This window comes from Dermacentor andersoni, chromosome 3, assembly GCF_023375885.2.
Source record: "Dermacentor andersoni chromosome 3, qqDerAnde1_hic_scaffold, whole genome shotgun sequence".
Lineage (NCBI taxonomy): Eukaryota > Metazoa > Arthropoda > Arachnida > Ixodida > Ixodidae > Dermacentor > Dermacentor andersoni.
Genome location: NC_092816.1, coordinates 155,893,566 through 155,913,730, shown reverse-complemented (window position 1 = coordinate 155,913,730; position 20,165 = coordinate 155,893,566). Strand labels below are relative to the sequence as shown.

The 20,165-nt window shown below is 46.8% G+C and overlaps 1 protein-coding gene across 1 annotated transcript in view; it reads left to right on the top strand.

Moving 5' to 3' along the window:
• Positions 1–5,611: 5,611 nt before the first annotated feature.
• The window catches only part of LOC126524580 (lysosomal alpha-mannosidase-like), a 72,385-nt gene continuing 57,831 nt past the window's right edge, over positions 5,612–20,165 (top strand). Inside the window, exons 1-4 of the mRNA XM_050172881.3 lie at positions 5,612–5,943; positions 14,311–14,413; positions 15,398–15,571; positions 18,503–18,696. Coding sequence (XP_050028838.1) covers positions 5,839–5,943; positions 14,311–14,413; positions 15,398–15,571; positions 18,503–18,696 — 576 coding nt within the window. The 5' untranslated portion in view covers positions 5,612–5,838. The remainder of the gene's footprint in view (positions 5,944–14,310; positions 14,414–15,397; positions 15,572–18,502; positions 18,697–20,165) is intronic.

Sequence of the window (20,165 nt, the reverse complement as noted above, 5' to 3'; positions counted from 1 at the left end):
TGAAATAACATAAACTTTGTTTTAACAGGGTTTACATTTAGCAAGTTATTTTTACACCAAGACACAAGATTCGTGACATCGGCGTTTAACTTTCTAAGTAGACTGTTAATGTCTTTATCACTAGTGAATATAGTTGTATCGTCAGCATAGAGGATGCACTCAGAACTGTTAAGCGATGATGGTAAGTCATTAATGTAAATGAGGAATAACAGAGGACCCAAAATTGATCCTTGTGGAACGCCCTGGTTTGTTGTTATTGGAGTGGATAAAACGCTTCCATATCTAACAACCTGGGTTCTATTAGTAAGGTAGCTTTGCAAAAGAGCTAAAGCAGGTCCACAAATTCCAAATGATTCAAGTTTAGCGTACAAAATGGAGTGGTTAATAGTGTCAAAAGCTTTAGTTAAATCAACAAATACCGCTCCCGCCCATAGCCCATTGTCGATAAACTGCTTTAGGCTGTCAGTTAGTTTTATCAGTGCTAATTCGGTTGATAAGTTAGCACGAAAACCAAACTGCTTAGAAGTCAAAAGGTTAAATTTTGTTAGGTAGTTCGTTAGGCGATTAACAAGGAGCTTCTCAATTACTTTACTAAAAAATGGCAGTATCGTTATAGGGCGATAATTAGAAAAGATATTTCGATCACCTTTTTTAAATACTGGAGTTACTTTTCCTTGTTTGAGACTCGTTGGAAAAACGCCGGTACGAAATGCAGTGTTAATAATATCAGAGAGGACAAAAGATAACTCACGAGCAACAAGTTTGACTTTTGATGGATGAATTGAATCTAGGCCACAGCCTGTGGTCTTGAGCCCTATTATAGTGCGATGAACTTCATTTGGCGATGTCGGTTTTAAGAAAAAGGAGTGAGGCACGCGGGGCAACTTGGGCAAGTTAGGGACACCGGCTGCAGAGCTCTTGAAAAATGATTCATTAAATGAATTTGCGACATCTATAGGATCAGTTAGAGTGCGGGTGCCGTCCGTAAACTCTGTCACAGGTGTGTCCTGTTGATTAAGATTTAAAAATTCTTTAATTACATTCCAATTCTTTCTCCAGTCATTCCCATTTTCCAGCACTTTATTTTCATAGTAGGTTCTTTTAGCCTGTTTAAGTAAGACGGTGAGAGTTTGTGAATATAATTTGAATCGAGCCTTAAGGGCGAGGTTAAATGGTTGGAGTTTTAATTTTTTGAAGAGGTTATCTTTTTTATTTATAGAGCGCAGTAGTCCTCTAGTGATCCACGGATGCCTGGGGGTGGAATACCACCGTGATATGGAGGATACAGACGTACAAGTATTTATAATATCTGTTAGTTTATCATTTAAAGTGCTGAATGCTTTGTTAACACAAGATTCCTCGGATAATAGGCCCCAGTCAGAGCCGGACACCAAATCCACAAATTTTCCTGAATCAAAAGAACTCTTAATAACCATTTTATTTTTATAAGTAGTTTGAGTATTTAGTAAGAGAAAAATTGGATAATGGTCTGTGAGATTAAAATTGACCACACCAGCTTTTTGATTAGTCATGATATTACTGAGTACATGGTCAATAAGCGTATTTTGACCGGAAGAAGCACATCGTGTTGGAGAATCTAGTAAAGATTCCAAACCATGTCCAATGAAGCACTTGGAGTACTGGACACAAGAACTATCGTTAATATTTGTAATGTTAATGTTGATGTCGCCGACAATGATTACATTATAATTTTTGGTAATGAACGAGTTTAATAAACTATCAAGTTCACTACAAAAATCATCGTAAGATGACGATGGGGAACGGTAAATTGAACCAATGATAGTTCTTTTGTTGGTTGGTAGAAAGTGATTGTCAAATTCAAGCCAAACTGATTCGCATTTGGCCATGGAAAATGAGATATCTGCACGCCGTTTATAAGATAATGTGTTGGAAATAAATATTCCCGATCCACCGTGGCGATCAGCCAGACGATGACAGTATTCAGAATGATAGCCCGGTATGGAAAATAAGGTATCGTCAGCTGCAGATAGCCACGTTTCCGATATACATATGAGCGAAAAGTGGTGATTGGTTAAAGTAAGAAAGTTAACCATATGATCAAAGTTTTTGGGTAAGCTTCGGACGTTAAAATGTATGATAGAAATCTGAGAAGTGCACGAAGAACTAAGTAGTTGCTTCAGCTCATGAACAGTGTGTGACGCCATGGTGACGCCATGGAGTTAACAATTTGAGCGTTGGAGTTTAAATGTAAACGTTTTGTGTTTGAAGAAAATATAAATAATCAGATTAAAACCGGGTATAAAGTAAAAGTTCATTAACGAGTGGCAGATACCCAATGCTTTCGTGGCGCAGCTCGCTAGTGCGTTGGGCTGCTTTATTATAGTAACCCGTGTGACTTTAGTTCAATTCTAGCCCGCTCAGGAGAAATTCTAATGGCTTCATTCTTTCTTGACGATCTCGGGAAAAACAGGTAGATAAGCATATGGTGGGGCATCAAACACTGCGTGAAATAGCGCGAGAATGCTAACTTTATTACAAAGACTTCAACCCACTCTTCAACGTCGGCGCCATCGGTCCCGCAGAAAGTTCCGGGATCCTTGGGTTGCACAACGACAGCCGAAGGTGACAGCGACGTAGCTGGCGACGGTGACGTTGGAGGCGGCAACGACGTTGATCCCGCATGCTCACCGTCATTTATGGTGAGGACGGTGATGTGACGTCCACTGCGGAGCTCCGTTTCCATCTGTGGTACCCCGCACCTCTCACCAATATGTTAGGGGGATGTTGCGAGTATATAAAAACTATATTAACAATATATATACAGGATAAGTCAGAATAGTCAAAATGGCTGACCACCAACAACACGCAGCAGCCAGCGCCTCCGATGTTTTCTTCCTCTCCCTTCTTTCATCCTTCCGTAACAATATTGCCCGACTGATAGTCGTGACCATGGATCCGGATCATGAGACTGAAATCATCAGAAGAATGAAAATGCGCTGGGGTGCGTTTGGCAGGCATTCTCAGATCATGAACAGCAGGTTGCCATTATCCCTCAAGATAAAAGTGCATAACAGCTGTGTCTTACCAGTACTCACGCACGGGGCAGAAACCTGGCGGCTTGCGAAAAGGGTTCTACTCAAATTGAGGACGACGCAACGAGCTATGGAAATAAGAATGATGGGTGTAACGTTAAAGGGGGGGATAAGAATAAGAAGAGAGCAGATCGAGTGAGGGAACAAACGCGAGTTAATGACATCTTAGTTGAAATCAAGAAAAAGAAATGGGCATGGGCAGGACATCTAATGAGGAGGGAAGATAACCGATGGTCATTAAGGGTTACGGACTGGATTCCGAGGGAAGGGAAGCGTAGCAGGGGGTGACAAAAATTTGGTGGACAGATGAGATTAAGAAGTTTGCAGGGACAACATGGCCACAATTAGCACATGACCGGGGTAGTTGGAAAAGTATGGGAGAAGCCTTTGCCCTGCAGTGGGCGTAGCCAGGCTAATGATGATGATGATGATGATGATGATGATGATGATGATGATGATGATTAGCTGTAGACGTGAAAGAACCGTTCATACTTAAAGGATGCTATGAGTCACAGGAAGGTATGCAACTGGCTTATTTCAATGCAGAGTTTTGATTTGTTTTTGTTTCACCTGCATAAGAATAGGCTGCTTACGTGCTTTTCGCATTGTTGTTCGTGTTACATGACGTTGCGGGAGGGTGCGTTGTCACTGTGCCACTGTAGCAAGTCAGTACTGTTACGTAACTGTTTAATTACCGTTCAAAGCGAGTGTTAATACAGGTACCGCAAGGATACAAAGTCCGCAACATATTAATGTTTTATTGGTTTCTATGCAGGAAAGAAATCCTTCGTCAGAGAAAAGATGCAGGTGTAGGTATAGTAACGTGCATGATATATTAGAAAACAATTTGACGACGTCGTTTAGTCAAGCCACGGAGTGAAATATGCTATCGTAGAAAATTCATTACGATAGCCTGCGCGTTTGGCATGTCAAGTTTAATAACCAAGTGAGGTAAAATAGCCTTTCAAAGTGCATCAGGAAATTTATGAGTGAAAAAAAACCGACAGGAAAAGAATGCAACTGAACGGTCGCGCGTTGAGCTCAACGTTGAAACTTCGCGTACTTTGCTGTCCTGCCATTTGCCCTCGCCGAGGTTGCAATTATTTAAACTGCTCCGTACGCGTGATTTTCGTATGCTACTCAACAGAGGCAAATTGGGACGACCCCAAAAGTCTATGTCGCTTCGTGGGGATCAAATACCTGTTAGTATTGACAACTCGCCAAGGTGTGTCTGTAGCATACGAAGCCAACGTGAAAATGCACTTGATGTTGAAGTTTATTCAAAAATAGGAAAAGTACACAAGAAATAATGTACAGGACATCTGAATCCCTAGCTCAAAGCTAGTTGGGATCCATGCTAATTATTATTTACAGTCATAACGGCAATACGACAAAGTTTAAATAAATCATGTACACATAAATATTCGTTTTTGAAGACAAGGCGGGGTACGTGTAATAGCTACAACAAGGCCACTTCACTTGCTACGTAGCGTACCAACGAACGCATGGAAATGGGAGAATGGAATCTGCGGTAGAAGTTTTTTCATTCGCCCTTCTCGTACGTACCGGATTCGGTAATCCAGGTCTCCGCGCATTGCACTTTTTGATCGAGACGCCATCTCCGAAAACAAACCGTGAAATATCTCGCAGTGTAATTTCGACGGAAAATCGCTGTGACGTTGCGACCAACCTGTCTGTCGCCGTCGAAAGGGGGCGCGGGGGACTCGGCACCGCGACTGCGATTTTCGTCGCATGCGGTGAAAATTTCCAGCGTGTTGAAAATCGGATCATGTGGAGCAGGCTTCAGTCTATATCGCGGGAAACAAGGTAGAGGCGTCCGATATTGTCGTCTACAACGGCCGTCAGCTGATTGTTGCCGGCGTTTGTCCATCCTCAGGCGATACCAAGGCTAAAGACACGGGCACAGGTGAATGCACATAGAGAACGACACATCGCCCTAGAAAAAGTTAAAGATAAACAGGAACGTAGGAAACGCAGAATACACAGAAAACCTAGAAAAACAGAAAGTGTAGGAAACGACACACAGCGCAACGTCTCGTTTTGTGTGTGTTTTATATGTGCCTCCTCCTGTTCCCGTGTCTTTATAGCGTTGCTCCCGCCTGGATATAGATAGCCAACTCTATAGCCGACCGTTGCTTTCGCGTTTATTTATCGCCGTTGTGATGACAGCTTCACCGGTCACTTGCCGATTTTTTAAGCCGATTGTCCAAAGACGGCGGCAAAATCCCCTCAAGCACTCTCCTCCCCCCCCCCCCCTTACACACACACATGCACACGCCGTTGTGACACCTACTGTGGCTGCTTGCTGTCGCTTTCTCCCGATTGTCTAAAGGAGACGGATGGATTCTCTCCTAGCCGGCCCCTCCCTCCCCCTTCTACACAAACACACATGACGTCGCTTCTCCCTCTCTACAATAGAGCACGTGAATAGAACCCAGACATCCATTCCTTATCGGCCGGATCCGATAACGAGTTGGAAACTTGAAGCCCTGGTCTCTTCGCGCGTCGGCGGTGAGTTCACTGTTGCCAGCGGCGCCTTCCTCCCTGCCAGCTCTGATTACGCGCGCTGCGCACCCTTCGCAACGCGTGGAGGTCAGCTGCCGCTGGTGCTTGATTTGTGCCTCTTGTTTTTCGGCAGCGACGGCTGCAGGCTTTGTTGCAGGAGACTTCAGTAAGCGAAGCGAGAGGCGAAGAGCTCTTCTAGATGGTCACGGGCTCTGACGCTTAGAAGAAAGGGTCCGCCATGAAGACTGCAATACAAGCCCTCACGCTCTCGGCGGTCTTTCTGGCAACCTCCGTATCCTCGGCGCCTTCTTCGAGACAAAGGAATGTGAAATGTGGATACGAGGTGAGTGCGTGCGATTCGTTGTAGGTCTACAGAGCCAAACGGTTGTCGGGTCTCGGACTGTGCTGGCTGTAGAGCACTCACAAACCAAAGAAAGAAAAGACGTCGTCTTGAGCTCTAGAGTAATGTTCGAGACGATGCCCTGGAGCATTCATAGATTCTGTGTCGACCTTGCGTGTAGTTAGAAATAGAATTGCTTGGAAATAAATTGGAGCCGAGGACGAAACACACTGATGAAGATTTCGTGGTTGGCATCGAGCGCAGGTGCGTCATATGCTTGCACACACGTCGCAGCCTATAAAGTCCTACACGCCAGTCATCCGTGGTTTCGTGCATAATTTATTTATCAAGTTTAAAAAGAAAAGTGCACGGCACCAGTTGAGCCTGGTAAATAATGCAGGCAACAAGGCCCGAATTGACAGAGATTTTTGTTCGTGGGTGCTGTCTCACATTGACCAACCGCGTATGTCAGAACCTCGCGATCGGCTGGCAAAGACTCTTACGAACAGTCCATGGGTAAGAACGTTTTATAGTGAAGCTGTTTAAGGGAGTTTAGTAACGCTTCTTGTGTGGCGTCGTCGGCGTCGGCATGAAAACAACCACCACAATAGGGCCAACAACGCATCTACGTCGTATCTCGAAAGCGGTGGTATTGTTAGTAATATGATTTGGCTTATATATTTTATTTTTTTAAACATTCAACTTTATAAACCATATATATTGAAATACCACGGTCGAGACGACGCTTTATTCCAAGAAGGAAAAATGGCGTCGATGCAAAAAACGAACATGAGCCGATGATTGATGATGACTTTGTACAGATGAAGATGCAGTCCGCATAAATGCTTACACTAATGTCCCCCGTGGACGGAAGCGGCCAGCCTAGCCGCGCATTAGACAGTGGAACGGAGATGAAAGGGCTTCAGGCGGGAAAAGTGCACGATCTCTGTTCCGCGGCAGCGTCGGTCAGTTGGGGCATCAACAGGTGTAACGCGATAGTTCACCGGCGAGGTCTGCTCTATGACTTTGTAGGGGCCAATATATCGAGACTCAAGCTTCTCACATAAACCGGGTGTTCGTGCAGGTGTCCATAGGAGCACATCGTCACCAGGGCGGTAGAAAACGACGCGGTGAGAGGCATCGTACCGATGTTTGCGATCGTCTTGGCTGGCATCAGTGTTCATACGGGCGCGACGATGACATTGGGCAAGACGAGACACAAACTGCTCGCAAATGAATGGTGAAGCGTTGATGGGGCCAGAGCAGAAAGAAACGTCGAATGATGAGGTTGGGTGGCGGCCGTATACTAAGAAAAACGGAGAGTATCCGGTGGTGCATTGAACAGACGTGTTGTATGCAAATGTTACAAATGGGAGAATCGCATCCCAGTTATGATGGTCAGGTTGAATATGCATGGATAGCATGTCGCACAGCGTGCGATGAAATCGCTCTGTTAGGCCGTTGGTTTGAGGGTGGTAGCTAAACGTTGTCTTGTGCACGGTGTTGGACGCTTGCAGAACTTGATTAAGAGTGCTTGAAAGAAATGCCTTGCTTCGGTCGCTCAAAAGAACGTGAGGCGCCCCGTGACGTAAGTAGATAGCCTGCAAGAAGAAGGCCGCTACTTCTGAGGCAGCTCCTGAACGTATTGGGGCTGTTTCAGCGTACCGGGTCAAGTGGTCAGCAGCAGTGACGATCCATCTGTTGCCGTCTGGAGTAGGCGGGAGCGGCCCGAAAAGGTCAATGCCGACGACAGACAAGGGTTGTGCTGGACAAGGAAGTGGTTGTATCGTCCCCACCGGAGCAGTAGTAGGTCGGTTACGGTGTTGGCAAAGCGTGCACGAGGCAACATATCTAGCGATGCTCGTGAAAATACTTGGCCAAAGGAATCGGCTGCGTATGTGCTCGTGTGTTTTGTGGTAGCCCAAGTGGCCCGACGTAGGGTCATCGGCTGAGGCCTGCAGAACTGCAGCGCGAAGAGAGCGCGGAAGAACGGGAACCCATCGATGGCCTTCCGGGTGAAAAATGTACCGGTAGAGCACGCCGTCTTCGAACTTGAACAGTTTGAACTCTTTCCGTAGCCTGGCATTGGGTGGAGATGAAACACCGCTAAGGCGCTTGATGACACTATGGCAATGAGAATCGGCGCGCTGGTGAGTGCAAAGCATTGAAGGGCGGTTTCATGGAGTCAAGAAAGAAATCGGTGTAATACACGATGCGTCCTCCGTGCAGCCAATTTGACTAGGAGATGTGACGTGCTCCGATGATGGTGGTAATGGGCATCGTGAAAGAGCATAGGGATCTTGGTGCTTCCTTCCTGACTTGTATAAGACATCGAAATTATATGCTTGTAATCGGAGTACCCAGCGGCCAAGGCGTCGAGACAAGTTTATGATGGTCGACAACCAACATAGGGCATGGTGGTCGGTCACAACCGTGAAATGTCGACCGTGGAGATATGGACGAAATTTCTGAATGGGAACAGACAACAGCCAAACACTCTTCTTCGATTATCGAGTACTTCTTTTCCGCGTAAGTCAGAACGCGGCTTTCTCAAAATTCGTGGTCGCGCTACAGCAGTACGGCACCAATTCCTTGACCACTAGCGTCAGTATGCAGTAATGTGGGCGCCTTGTCGTCAAAATGACAAAGAACAGGTGGGGATGTTAGTGTGCGCTTGAGTTCTTGGAACGCGGCTTCAGACTGATCGTTCCAATCGAAGGAACTTGAACTAGCAAGGAGGTTGTGGAGGGGCGAGGCAATGCTGGCGAAGTTCCGTATAAAACGTCGAAAGTATGTGGCGAGTCCAATGAAGCTGCGCAGTTCTTTTGCACGAAGTGCATGGGCGTGGAAAGCTGAGCACTGCGGAAATTTTGTCCGGATCGGGTTGGATGCCGTCTTTGCTAACGAGATGACCCAGAACTTTAATCGTTCTGCTAGCGAACCGGCACTTCCTCGTGTTTAGTTGAAGTCCGGCATAAGAAAGGCATGTGAGCACTTCATCTAAGCGTTGAAGATGGTCAGTGAAAGTCGAGGAAAACACGACGATGTCGTCGAGGTGACATAGACAAGTTTTCCACTTGAGGCCGCGAAGAACAGTGTCGATCATTCTTTCAAATGTGGCGGGAGCATTGCATAGACCGAAAGGCATTACGTTAAACTCGTAAAGACCGTCCGGAGTAGAAAAGGCGGTCTTTTCTTTGTCCGCTTCGTGCATTGGAATTTGCCAATATCCGGAGCGAAGAACAAGGCTGGAAAAGTATTGCGCGCCTTGCAAAGAATCGAGGGCGTCATCGATACGGGGCATCGGATATACATCCTTACGGGTGATCTTGTTTAGCGCGTGGTAGTCAACACAAAATCGTACCGATCCATCCTTCTTCTGCACTAAAACGACGGGTGATGCCCAAGAACTGGCAGAGGGACGTATGATGTTTCTTTTCAGCATATCGGCGACGTTCTCCTCGATGATTTTGCGTTCGGCCAAAGAGACACGGTAGGGACGACGGCGTACAATAGTGTGGCCATCGGTGTCGATACGATGGAAGGCAACGGAAGTCTGTCCGAGTGACGAAGTATCCATATCAAAGGAGGCCTGATGCTTCGTGAGCAATTTTAGCAACAATTCACTCTGAGCAGCAGTAAGGTCAGGACTTATAACGGAAGCAAGGGCAGATGAAGCAGATTTGCCCTGTTGTGGAAGAGCTTGCGAGGCGGCAAGAGGAAGGAGGGAGACTGGTTGGGTATCCACATAACAGGTCACTGCGGAGCCTTGAGGTAGGAGGATTGTCTCAGTGGTAGCGTTTAATGCGATGATTAATGCAGAACTTTCTTTGAACCGCACCAGGCAGGAATCGAAGACAATCCCACGGGCAAGACAGCGGCCGTAAGGAGTGATGAACTCGTCGCCATTGGTGATGTCCGTAGAAGAGAGACTTATGATTTGCTCGTAGCCCGGATGCAGTACAGAATCGGCAGCAGTGAGAAAACGCAGTCGTGGCTCATCGGTACTCCCGCTGCAATGAACAGTCTCGGTCATATGGACTACACGTTGACGGCAAGATATTAAAGCGGACGCTGACGAGAGAAAGTCCCAACCTAAAATTAGTTCATGAGCGCACGGGAATAAAATCGCGAACTTAATGTGATGACGGATACCATCAATGAAGACGCGTGCTGAACATTGGACTGATGGTCGAATGATTACTCCATTAGCCCCAATCAAGGATGATCCAATATAAGGCGTCGTCACTTTCCGCAGACGACAGCACAGGTCCGCCCGCATAACAGATATAGTTGCTCCCGTGTCAATCAGAGCTAACAAACGCACACCCTCCACAGACACCAATAACATGTTCGAAGGACGTTCAGGAGGACTTGGAGCACTTCGCGGCGACGCAGTTTTCCCTCCATAAACTGCACTCGTTAGTTTTCCGGTCGCTGGTCATGGCGTTGGGAGACAGGTCGAAGTGGCGAAACAGAACGTCGGAGTGGCGATGGGAAGCGGCGTCTCGAGGCACGTGTGTTGTGTGCGGTGTTGGAGAAGTCGGCCGGCGATGGAGATCGGCGAACGGGAGGATTATCGTCATAAGTGCGGTAGACGCGAGGAGATGGCTCATCGCGTTCAAAGGCAGCGTAACCACGAGATTCGTCTTGCTGACAGCGTTGGCAAAACCGGGAGATATGTCCTCGAAAGCCGCAGTAACAGCAGACAGGCCTCGACGAACGCCAGGCAGAGTAGTAAGGCGGGTTCGGAGCTCGGGCGACTAAAGGTGCCAGGTGATCGTGAACAGGCGCAGGTGGTGTGATTAGAGACGGCGCGGCTGGCATTGCAGCAACCTGGGCGTAAGAAGCCGGTTGTGGGCAAAGAGAAGCGTTGGTATGGTGGGCGTTCTGCAGGGAGGCCAATTCCTCATTAATAATGCTGCGCAGGTCAGCAGAAGCAGGTTGGACGTGAGCGCTGCTGCAAGGGGGTGAGCCATGCGCTTGCAATTCCTCGCGAATTATGGCTCGAATGATAGACCGGAGCTCAATACTGTTTGCCAGGGGGTTGTCGGAAAAGTCCGGTTGCAAGCGGATTGATTGCAGGGCGTCGAGGCGCTGACAAACGGAGACGACGTCCGACACCGTCGAAGGGTGTTGAGCGGCCAGTGCGTTGAAGGCAGTAGATCCTATACCCTTAAGAAGGTTTCGCACGCGGTGACTTTCTGGCATGGCACTGGCATGACACGGCGGCCCAGCGCGAGGATGTCCTCAATGTACGAGGTATACGACTCGCCATAGTGCTGGACGCGCTCAGACAGCCTCTTTTTCGCAACTTCCGAACGAACCGTGGGTGTGCCAAAAATCCGCCGTAGCTGCTCCCTGAAAGACGACCAATCACGGAAGTCCCTCTAGTGATTCAGGAACTATGTCTTGGCTACTTGAGAGACGTAACATGGTACGTTGTTTAACCTTGATGTCTCGTTCCAGTTGTTGTATTCGCTGACACGATCGTAGTTGTCGAGCCAGTCTTCAACGTCCTCACCAGGCAAGCCAGAGAAAATTTCAGGATCGCGATACCGGTTGTTGGCAGGGCTCGGAGTGGGGGTGGCTGGCACTTGAACCGAGATGGTGGACGCTGCGGTCTGGTCTTGCGACATGGCGGCCTCTTGGCGTAAACGGCGTCCCGAACGTAGCTCCAGGAGAGATCTTGAAGTGGATTGATGTCGAAGGGATCTTAAAGCGCCTCCACCACTTGAAATACCACGGTCGAGGCGACGCTTTATTCCAAGGAAAAATGGCGTCGATGCAAAAAACGAACACGAGCCGTTGATTGATGATGACTTTGGACAGATGAAGATGAAGTCCGCATAAATGCTTATAATATATATATATATATATATATATATATATATATATATATATATATATATATATATATATATATATATATATATATATACCACAGGCGGGAGCGCCAGTGATGTGATGTGATAGAAAACTATTCTGCAGAAACCGTCGCCGTCGACTGCCCGCGTAAATGAATAGCTGAACGCTGCACGAAAGTTGATCCTTTAATTGAAGCAATGATGCGCTTGTTGACGAATATTTGTTGATGTCAGGGTATTTATGTAGAGTTTCTTGGTTGATTTCGTAATTCCGTAGAGAACAGAAGCGTTAATCAGCACAGCTGTAGCGGTAGTATAGGTGGCTATACAAATAAACCGATTCGTCGTATCGTGTTGTTTCCAGTTGAGCGAGCGCCGGATAGCAGACGCCACAGGGGGGCGACTGCTATCCCGTAGCTGCCACATGGGGTCGGCAGAAGGAGACGAGGCCTGTCCTTCGCCGAGCGCTCCACTACATGATTTTGACCATCAGTGGTCCCACAGCTTTCGTGTGAGAGCATGTGCCTCTCAAAAATCTATAATAGCTGGCGTTCGGGGACCAACCCGGCCCGCAACCCATATATATACTCCTTTCCACGGATAGCAGTCACCCCTTCGGAAGCTACGCAAGAAGTTCGGCCAAGGAAAGTTATCACTCCGCACGTTCCGTCGATGCTTCGCTGGGCGTTTCGTCCATGCTTCGCTGCGAGCCAACAGCATTCGCTCGCGCGAGCATGCACGTGAGACTCCTCGCGATGGGTTACAAATAAAAAATCCGAGAGGTGCGTATGTTTCTAAGGATCGAAACTTTTTTCGTTCAATACTGAACCTATATAAAAAACAGTTTCACACAATTGCGCTCAAGAAACATCCATGGGCAAGTGCGAACGAACCCACCGCAGGAAGTCCCGCTATAGCCTCCGCAGCGTTCATTGCTACGAGTATGTATGGAACGGAGTATAGCTGCGTGAGAGCGTGCGGCCTTTGCATCAGCGGTGAAAGCCCAGCCGCAGGCGACCACCGACAACTAAAACGGGTGAAAAGGAGCTGAGAAAGCTATTCGCTTTAAAAGGCACCAACGCCGTCACACCAAATTCAGGACGCACAGTCAGACGCCTGCATTGGTTAAGGCGCAGCGAGTACGAACATGCGTCGGGTATGACGGAGAGACGCATACTATAAGCATCTGAAAATAGGCTCGGGTACAGCGAAGGAATAGCACCGGATACAGTGAAGCGTTTCCAAATTCTTGGGCAGATCTTGAGCACTGACAGCGCTTACCTCTAGATCTTTCTAAGAAAGGTTTGAGAACTCGTTTGTGCAGCTCCGCGGTCGTTGGTGTGAGAGTCGCTAGGATTGACGTTCAGTCGCGTTCAATATGAGCTTCAATACGGCAGCCACATTTACATGAGTGCGGCAGAATCCAGCAGTAGCGCGCCATGAGTAATTCGATCCGCCAACGTCTAGATCTAGCGCATCACCTATGGTGCAAGGCTGGCGGTATGCGCTTTCCTAGCGCATTAGCCCCGTTTACATCGGTGGGATGCGCTGGAAAGTTGATGCGATGCGATGCGCCAGTTGTCGCTTTCATGTAAACGCGGCTTATGACTAGGATCCCGGGATTTCTTTGCAAAACAAGCAAAAATAAGGCTGTCTAATACCGCCACCAATCAGACACTTACGCCTCTATAACTATATTCCGCTCCGCAAGGATACTGCCTGTGTACACCTCGTACCTTTCGCGGTGCGGCAAGTTGGTTGTGAGCTGTAGTATAGAAGAATGCACGAGACTGTTATCGGTAAGGTGCAGCTCATGACTTCAGAGTGCATGCATAAGTGCTTCAACCTTTCTTTTTTTTACAGCGAAACTCTTAAGGGCTAGTTAAGGAACGTGTCCGTGCGTTAACACAAAACTATCATGATCATGATTGGCTCCAGCGTCTTGGTCTTTCAAAGCTGGCTCGTTGGCACACCTCTGCGCTACTGCTTGAACACCCCCATGCCACTGCCCCAGCGTTCGTCGTCGTAATAATTAAATTAATTAATTCATTAGTCAAGTAATTGACTAATCATCTAATTAACTGACATGAAGACGTAATCTTTCGGCGATCCTGTTAAGGGTTAGTTCCCCAAGGATCGTGTCCGTGTGTAGACACAAAACTCCCCATGCGTGGGCCCATGCCGAAGATAGTGCTATGCCGGGCCGACCCGCGGCGGAGGCGAAGTTCGCCATTTAGGGGCCTGCATACACAGCTTCGCTGGTCATTCTTCTTCACAGAGTGTAAGGGCACTGACTTTTTTTTTTCACTGGTTTACCACGTTAGCATCTTTCCTAACCGAACTCATGAAACATCGCCCTGCAAAAACAGGAGCTAGGCCACCTTGTGCCGACCTACGTTCCAGCCTCCTTATTTTGTACCTGCGAGAGCTACGCACCCTCCTCATTTGCGCCTTACGAAATATACGAGTAGAGTCCACTACCATGGTATATTTTCTTTCTCAGAGCTGTCCACAGACCAGGCCGGGTATGTTGAACGTCCACTTGCTAGCCCACACACACATGGATCTGGGATGGCTAAAGACGGTTGACCAGTACTTCTATGGAAGTGAGTGAACATTTACCTTCGTTCTTGTTCGGTCCTGTTTCTTTTTTTTCTCGTTAAGCCAAGCGTACTTTCTAACGTTTTCGGGTGAACAAGAACTCTCAAACTGCACGCAGACTGGTGCTGATGTTGTACTTTTAGTGTGCGTAAATATATATATATATATATATATATATATATATATATATATATTTGAACGAGAAGACCGGGGATTAACCGAAGGGCCCGATTTTTATTAGTCATATAATAAGAAGCCAACAAACACTCACACCAAGGACAACATAGGGGAAAAAACTTGTGCTTAATAAATGAAATAAAGAAACGATAAATTAATTGAAATTAAAGTGCATGAGAAAACAACTTGCCGCAGGTGGGAACGGAACCCACAACTTTCACATTTCTCCACTTTTATAGCGACCCTCCTCGACATGACCACGGCTGCTGCTGCTGTCTTGCCGAATAGGCACGTGCCTCACGCGTCACGTCGCGTGCGCACGAAACCACGTTCACACGAGTGCATGCGCGCGTGCGTAGTTTGCTATTAGGCCAAGACGCAGGAATGAAATGTGAAAATTAAGGCAACCTTAGCCTTGCGCCTTCCTTCTCCCATCATACATCTCAACATTCTTCCCCCGACAAACATCGCCTTCCTCTTTGTAACGTCACTGCATCGAAGTCTCGCAGCGTGCATTCTCGTGAATTGCTGTTGGCATCCCGGCTTAGATGGTGATCGGTGTAGCGCATAAAGATAACTGTTGCATCACCTTAAAGTTGTGACCGGTATGGCGCATAGGCATCACCTTACACATTGCATAGATGACACTAAAGACAGCTGTACGCGTGGCATTTAGTTTTATAGAATTTAATTTTGTAGCATGTAATTAAACGCTTCACGAAAGTATCCCTTCATGTAGATTCCAACGTGGCCGTTGGATACGCATAATTTTTTTAACGCTGCTGTTGTGTCTTCTTTTTTTTTTCTCGCAGCCAAAAATGATTACGCCAACGTTGGCGTGCGTTATATCTTCGAGAGCGTGTTGGAGGAACTGGAGCAAGACCCGAGCAGGCGGTTCATCTTCGTGGAGACAGGCTTCTTCAACCTCTGGTGGAAGAAGCTGAACGAGACCAAGAAGGAGCGATTCAACGCGCTCGTGCAGTCCGGTAACGTTCCTGTGCATGGCGTATATGTCCCTCTCGTCCATGTCCTCTTCACTCCTTATTCTGTTTTCTTGCGCCGTAATTGTTACTTCTTCAAAAAGACGATGAATCTTGTAGCTTCCACGTGCCACGTGTGGTTTCGCATTTGCACAAACGTTGAAGGGAAAAGCTGGAATATAAGTCAAGCGTCAGCCAACTAGCAAAGCTCTAGCAACCAACTAGCCCGCCTCATGGCATTGACTACAATGTTAACACTCAGGTAGCACACTTCGCATTTTATTTCAATATATAAGCGAAGCAGCAAGTAAGACGTTTGTTTTCTATTTTCCAGGTTAAACTAATCCAAATCAGCATCCGAGGACTTTTTTTCAAGAGCGTTCTTACTTGGGCGCGTTTTGCATCCGCAGCTTATATGCATCCTTTATTTCCTTAGAAGTTGACCGCGAATATATTTATGCAGAGGCACCACGAAGTGGTTCTTTCTGACGAGCGGAAGGACCTAAGCATATACTCCTTCACTTCGCCCCCCCAACTTTCACTAAGGTCTTAATGAAACAGTACAGTTTCCGACTTTCTGAAGCCTCACGGCACGGTACCTAAATAAGGTTCCACTTTCCTTTCCCTCAGCTGATGTGCTGCTTCTCATAGCTCTTTTGAGTTCTGTTAAACAAAAAAAAAGAGTGGAACCTGAATTGAGCTAGACTGACTTGTGGAGACTGCTGCTTTTTACAGAGTGAAACAGGAGCGACTAACGACCTCGACAAAATTATAATTGCTAGAATGAGACATAGACGAAGGCGAGGAAAAGGCAGGGAAGTTAACGAAGGACGTGCCCTGTTGGCCACCCTACACTTGGGGGAGCGGGAAAGATAGATGAGACAAAACAGATATCAGAAAAATAAGGTAGAGGCAGGTATCAACAAACTCGCATAGGAAGGTTCTCTAACAGTAACAGGCGTTTGTACAGTCCAGTCGCCGTCTAGCAGCCCAATCTGGCTTTGTGGCCTTGTGCATGCGAGGCTGCTTAGGCGGAGGTCCGGGGATCTCCTTCTTCGAAAGCGCTCTGTTATCCAAACGGCTTAAGCCATAGCTCGCAGGGCGCATCGCTGACCGCCGAAGTTGTACCGTGGCGCGGAAGGTGCTCTAATGTATCCTCACAACCGCAAAATATTGCACGTGGAAGTGTTGCTCAAGATTGCTAGGCAACCTTGGTTTACTTACGGGCTCGCAAAATGAGCATCAAGGTATAAGAGAATGTGCCAAAGCAAAGCGAGTGCTCACATATAAACCTCGGGCTCTGTATGCAACCATGGCCCGCTCGAAACGACTTTGTTCAACAGCCCTATTAGCCCAACTTGCACGTTACAGAAAAAAAGGTAACCAATTACAATTATAATTGCCTCGTTCAAAATTGTAATCGATTACAGTGACCAATTAGTGTCCAAGGAAAGTAATTGAACGAATGGTAAAAAGTCTAATTATTTCGCGTTACTTTCCTGGCAACCTCGATCGACATTGTAAAAATGCTGTAAATAAAACCAGTCGAACTGGCTCTTCCAATCAGTCCTCTGCAGCTCTTACCCGCTGTTTGTATTCCCCAACAATAAGCTTTCAAAATTTTGCCCGGTCATCTTCTCTCGTTCCCTGTGAAAACAGCAGCAGCAACACTTGAAGCTCGCTCGATGTGTGCGCTGGAGGGCGGGGATGTAAGGTGCGAACGCATTGTGCATAAGATTGTGGTTGCTCAACGCCACGATGCTCGCGGCTGAGTCCTGTGTGAAGTGCAGTACTTCGTTGTAGCTGGAACAAGGGGGAAGGCGCTGCCAGTCGGGCCATTAAAAAACAGAAGAATTGCCCATAGCTGGTATCCAGGCAATAGCGTCCTAAGTGGACATCGCTGTCGAGCCATAGAAGCACCCTTTAAGTTTCTCGGCCAACACCTAGGGGACGTGCTCTCGTCGCCCTCTCCATTCGTTAGCCATTTCTACTTAAATGATAATTGTGACAAACGCCAGCAAACGTTCACGTTCCTTGAAAAGGTGGGCACATCTGCAATGTATATTAAAATAAAATTAGATGCTCATAATCACTCTATGTCCACTGCAGGAGGAAAGCCTCTATCAGCGATGTCCAATTACGTCTGTTTTGCGGTAGCATATTCGAAGTTATAGCTGGAAACTTCCTAGTTTCGTCACTCCTCCTAACTCATTGTCGTCCTCGGCTGCATTTCTATTTCCTCGGCACGCACTTTGTAACTGTATATTCTGTAAGCTGCATGTTATTCAGGCCTAAAAATACTGTTTGCGCGTTAGAATGTAAATACACACGCGTATATTATTCACGTATCATACAGATAAAAACATATATATGTTTACAATGGTCAAAAACTTCTGTCAATGTCAGAGAACTCGTAGGATGCACTAAGCGAAGAATTGAGTAGCAGTTCTCATCGTCTGTCAAGGCCGGTTAAAAGTGCTTCCAAAATAGAGAGAAAAATGTATTATAAGAGAAACGCTCCGAGGTCGTAGGTGTCCAAATCTGCAAGCCTGCCGTGTTGAGGTGGTCGAGGCATTGCTGCAGAACGCTGGTGTGGAAAGGAGGGGAACCATGTGCATGTTTAATCCCTCTACCTATTCCACCTAATAGGCCTTCGAGCCATCCCTTAATAATAGCATTTTTATCATCATCATCATCATCATCATCATCATCATCATCATCCCTGTGCCGAATGCGAATTGCAGACCACTGACACTCGACTAGTGGTCTGCAATTTAATTACACTAAGCGTTACCGTGTAGACAAAGTAATTGTTATATTAGAAAATTATGAAACTCGTTACGTCAAGTATATGGTAATAACGTTGCATGAGTTAAAAAAGAATACGTGATATAGTTTCGTGAAAGCGTGCCGTCTCATGTAGTCTGCATCCTGCAGGTCGCTTGGAGTTCATCAGCGGTGGCTGGGTGATGAACGACGAGGCCGGCGTCTACTACACTAACACAATCGATCAGATGACCTACGGCTTGCGCAAGCTCAAGGACACTTTCGGCAAATGCGGCGTGCCTAGGATAGGATGGCAGATTGACCCGTTTGGTCACTCCAGGGAATACGCCTCCCTCCTGGCGCAGGTAAGAAAGACGTCGTGGTCAGTCAACCTGGTCGAACAGGTCGCATTGGGGTGGTCGTTTCAGAACGCTTTGGCAGCGCTGCAAAGTTAATGTAGAAGAGGAACTAATTAGGTTACTGCTAGCGTAAGCAGGCTCGACCGACGATAAGGAAACCGGGTCATAACTTACATACCTGGTCGTTCTCATAATACAGCTGCAAGGCTGCTGCCGTTCAACACCTTCGCAGCTCGGCCAGAGCGCTCTCAGACGACCTCCAGAATATGCCATTAGACTCCATCAAAAGTTTCCACCACCGCATGGTTTATTGTTCTCGTAAACCTATCTTAAACTGGAAGCTTTCTTTGCGAACGCGTGATGAACCCTGCGCACAGTGGACTCGACCCAGTGTGCTTTGTCCCTGGTAGACGTTATATGCACTTGTTGGGGTGCTTTGCCAAGTTCGGATTACTGCGGACTATAAGCGCGACAAATTTTATCTCGAAAATGTTTTGTAAACGCGGTACCAAGTCTCAAGTGGTAAACTAATGTTTCAAAAGATCTGCTAGTATGTAGTGCTCGTGGTATTAAATAACAAGGCAAGGGTTAATGGTAAATAATACTGAAATTCGTGAATCATACCATGTTTCTTTACAACTGTGTGCCGAAGTCTCTCTCAACATATGGCGCAACTCTCTGTGTGACAGAAAACCCCTGATGTCACAATGTCCTTATGCGCTTGTGCCGCCTCATCAGCTGCTACATTCTCTGGGATGTTGCAGTGACCATGCATCCAATAAACAATATTATGTCAAGTTCTATACCTACTCTTGCAAGATGTTTTAGTGCCTCATAAATGAAAGTCGAGTTCGGCGAACTGATGTCGACATTACTAGGAGATGATAATGCTGCCTGGGAATCGTACAGAATACCTATTTCCCCCCGTTCTTTTGCTGTGTTTATGTGCCGTAGCACCTATAACTCGGCAAAAGGTTCTGTTGTAGTTGGTGAGGTCACACGAGTTAGTTTTTAGGTCTGTTCAAGGTTGCTTTCTGGAATGACCAATACTGAAATAGAAGAACCACCTTGACAAGACCCACCTGTATACGTTTGGACGTGGCCTGAGAATCTGAAATATATCTGATATAATTCCAATTCGTGGGCTTCAAGCATGAAGATGTCTTTTCTTTTTCTAATTATTCCTTCGACAGAAAGCTCTATTTTCGGATCTGTGGCTCGCCATAACGTATCATGTATGTAATATGTTGTATGTAACCATTATGTATGCATTTTCACTCGATATGCTCGTGCAGCGTCGGTCGTTTATTTCAACGTGCACACGTATTGTCTTCGTTGCAACGTATAAGTGCGCCAGCCGGAGGCTGCGGTCTCACCAGTTTGGTTTTTTTTTTTTTTTTTTTTTTTTTTTTTTTTTTTTTTTTTTTTGAGGAGCGCGCTTATAAGCGAAGCTTGAGCGGCGATGGAAAAACCTA